Consider the following 3,754-nt stretch of genomic DNA (forward strand, 5'->3'; position numbering starts at 1 on the left):
GGATGACTGAACTTTGGATTTTCTCTCCCCTTTCACATGGATTTCATGTCTCTTTAGATACAGCTGACTAGTTTTATTTATAAAATCTTAAGTTTTGGAAGTCTAAAGGAGAAACCATTCCAGTATGCATATTTTTTTCTCCTCTAGATTCTTACATTTATATAGCATTGAAACACTTTCAAACTCCTGCTGGTAGTAAAAGGGGATTTAAAATTAGAATCATAGCCATAAGCCTGTTAGTATCATATAAAGAGAGAACAGTTATCTTAGTACCTATGGATTTTCTTTATTAGCTGTTTGAATGGATTGACCTCAGTTATGTGTGAAGAATTAAAGAACATTCTTTAGAATGCCTCTCTCAGACCCATCTTGGATGCTGATTACTTATTGCACCAAAGCTATCACTGGGGTGAGATTTACTGTTTGGACAAAGTTAGCCCCATCCCTTCAAAAATACACTTGTAACCACGTTTCCCAGAGTTGTTGATAGGCTTCTGCTGAACATATGCCAACCCACCTGCATATTTTTTGTTGCTTTTATGAATCGCATAAAGTGTGATGACTTCAAAATGTATTCTCTGTTCTTAGAATACAGTGCCCTAAAATGGTGTTCTTATGACCTGCACATATTTACACAAATTTCCAAATATTTATTTCATGAGCAGTACAGCTAACTAACATATATAAGCTTAAATTTTATATCTTGCATTTGAAATATTGATTCCTTTGACATGCCATCCATATAAGCTTACTAAAAATATTAAGAGTTTTTTCTTAGCCAAGTCATGGCAATAATTGAATGTACCTCAAATTTTGAGAGAGGGGAGGGTGGGTTAGGGCCTGATATTCAGACTGTGGATAATAATTGATTTTAAAGGCAACATAGCACTCTGCAGCAGGGTTAAACTATTATCAAGAACAGTCACCCTGGTTAATAACAAGTTTTACTGATGAGTTGCTGATTGGTTGGTTGGCATGTGGGTGTGTGGGTGGGTGTGTAGGTGTGTATGGGTGTGTGTGTGTATTTTTCCCCATGAGCCCTTTTTTTAATCCTGTGGCTTTTTCACTTACAACTAGCCTAACCCTGTAATTTTCCTACATCCGAGAAAACAATCACAAAGTAGTGGTTTAAATACTTCATTGTATTTGGCTAATTTTGCTGTCTTAATGCAGCCTATTAGGAGTTGGGTTAAAAGTCAGTAATCAGTACTTTATTACATCACTGAAATAAAATATGGAGACATCCTCATTGAAAAATGGAGGGCACTCTATCAGTCTATAACTATCAACATAGTGCAACAGGGTGTTTTGATACCTTTGTTTTCACCTCTTGACATAATGCTATTTAAAGGCTTGAATTTTTCTCTTTACATAATTTTCACCAGTGCTTTCAAAGTGTTTTGTTGTAGTTGGCTATTGCAGAGAGTGCACTGTCCTATCATTCCTAAACCTGGTCTGCTTTCTACAGTCATGGTATGGAAACCATGTGATTCTTTGTACAGTTTATCCTGATGTTCCTTGTAATGCAGTAGAGGCTATTTCGCCTTCCCTCTTCTTTCTCAGCATTTTTGTAAACCCCATAATTATGAAGCGATTGCTTGAGAAAATAACATATAAACATAGAATAGAATAGACTGACCAAGATGGTTCACAGTTTCTTTTTTTAACTAGGTTATTTATAATGTATTTCTGAGCCACTTGGCAGACAAATTCACAACACTTAATGTTCATATTTTGAGTAAAAGAAGCTGGAACCATGTTTGCTTTTTGGTACTACATGCATTAGCAAAAAGTTAAGTAAGTTTTGTTCTCCACTGAAGTAATACTTAACATCTCAGAAAAAAAGTTTGCATGTTCTGTCGTTTTGTATTAAATCAGTCATTTCATATGCACTATATCAAGTACAAACAGGTAGTTTACCTGTTTATAGTAGTGTACTAACAAGTTCTCCCTTGCAGCTTCAGACTGGTATCTATAGGCTTATAGTTCAAATACAGCACTTGAATATCCCAAGTAGTTCTTCTACGCATAGCTCACCTTTTTAAACCCAGTTAAGCATGGAGGAGAGGTAGTAGGTAGGTGCAGTGTGTGGAAGCTGCAAACAAGTAGACCTTTTATTCATTGATTTATTTTCCCAAGTAATGGGTTTTAAAGCTATATGTATCTATTTGATTCTTTTTCTAAACTTTCAGTTGAGCTGCTGTTTTCTTCCATGCAATATTGTATACTCAATTGTGTATAGAAGAAGCTGGTGAGAGTGCCCTCCTACATAAATAAGCAATTGCAGTGTTTTGCATGCAAAATATAAAAAAATTAAATTGTCCTGATTCTATTTTGTAAATGGAGAAACAATCATATCTTTCTAAGCAGTAATGGAGGAAGACTAGTGCTTTGTGTATTTTGATATATTTGAGTTCATTTTTTCCACAATGTCATACTTTTGACGCAATTGGGTTTCTCATAAGTATCCTAGTTCATGTACATCCGAATGCTAAATAATATTGTGTTTAAGTTTTGTGTTGCAAGAACAAATGGAATAAACTTGAATTGTGCTACAGCTAATGTGTCAGCAGCATTTTTCTCCCTCAATTATCACTTTTCCTTTTGTAGTCATCTCTACAATATACCAGAAGCTTGATTGACTCAAACTTTTAATCTAGATTAATTTATCTCACTTCTAGAAAAAAATGAGTGGGAGGAAGATAAAGATTTAAGGGAAATAAACCTTCCTAGTCTTTGAAAGGATTTGCTTTTGTGTCAGTCTCCTGATATAAATTGTTTTTACTATAACTTCAGTAATACTCCCAGCTGACTGGGAGCAAGGTATAGCCAACGCATTCCAGAGCGTCAGGATCTTCAGAGGGGTTGAGGAAAATGGAGTTGTAGTTAAACCTCTTTGATCCTTTTATTGCTCATCTAAGTTGCTCCACATTTCATGTAGATCTGTATTTCCCAAACTCAACCACAAGCACTTTTTTACAGTGTAATTTTCGGGATGAATGATCACTTTAAACCTTAAAACTGAACAAAATTAAATATGAAATTAGCTTGTGTTGTAATCTTGTCAACACCAGAAGACTATTGTGTAGTTTACTTTTAATGATAGAAGAAAAAAATATGTGCAGATGCTAAGTTATAGCAAAAGTTGTATTTGACTAAAGTATAAATGGGGACCATGTGCGGCTTTAGGTGGAAGTGTTAACAGAAATTTTTTTTTAAGCTCTCATTTTAAGAATTGGAGTCTAGGACAAGTGCAGTGGCTCACACCTGTAAGCACTTTGGGAGGCTGAGGCAAGGAAGATCTCTTGAGCCTAGAAGTTTGAGACCAGCCCGGGCAACAGAGCGAGACTGAGTCTCTACAAAAAATTAAAAAACAATTAGCCAGGTATGGTGGTACGTGCCTGTAGACCCAGCTACTTTTGGGAGGCTGAGGTGGGAGGATTGCTTGAGCCTGGGAGGTTTGAGGCTACAGTGAGCTTTTGTTTTCTAGGCGACAAAGCGAGACCCAGGCTCAAAAAGAAAAAAGAATTGGGGTCTCTAAAGAAAGTTTAAATCTAGTTAAGTGTGTTTTAAAGGGAACAGAGTCCCTTTTATATAGTGAAGAACAGACCAGCATATATGGATGGAAGGCACACATCTGGTGGAAAGAAAGCCTAAAGGGGAACTTTGCAATTAGAGATAAACTATCATAGAACTTCCATGCAGCACAGTCTGCCAGACCACCATAAGATTATTGTTTTCCTCTTTCTATAAA

At 36.0% G+C, this 3,754-nt stretch overlaps 1 protein-coding gene across 1 annotated transcript; it reads left to right on the plus strand.

The window, feature by feature from the left end:
- Window positions 1-1,823: 1,823 nt before the first annotated feature.
- On the plus strand, window positions 1,824-2,557 carry LUZP6 (leucine zipper protein 6; the record flags this gene model as incomplete). Its single annotated transcript, XM_017532502.1, has 1 exon — window positions 1,824-2,557. A coding segment is annotated over one exon (222 nt), but the record flags the coding sequence as incomplete, so codon positions are not given.
- Window positions 2,558-3,754: the final 1,197 nt, after the last annotated feature.

The sequence above is a fragment of the Cebus imitator genome, unplaced genomic scaffold, assembly GCF_001604975.1.
Source record: "Cebus imitator isolate Cc_AM_T3 unplaced genomic scaffold, Cebus_imitator-1.0 Scaffold77, whole genome shotgun sequence".
NCBI lineage: Eukaryota > Metazoa > Chordata > Mammalia > Primates > Cebidae > Cebus > Cebus imitator.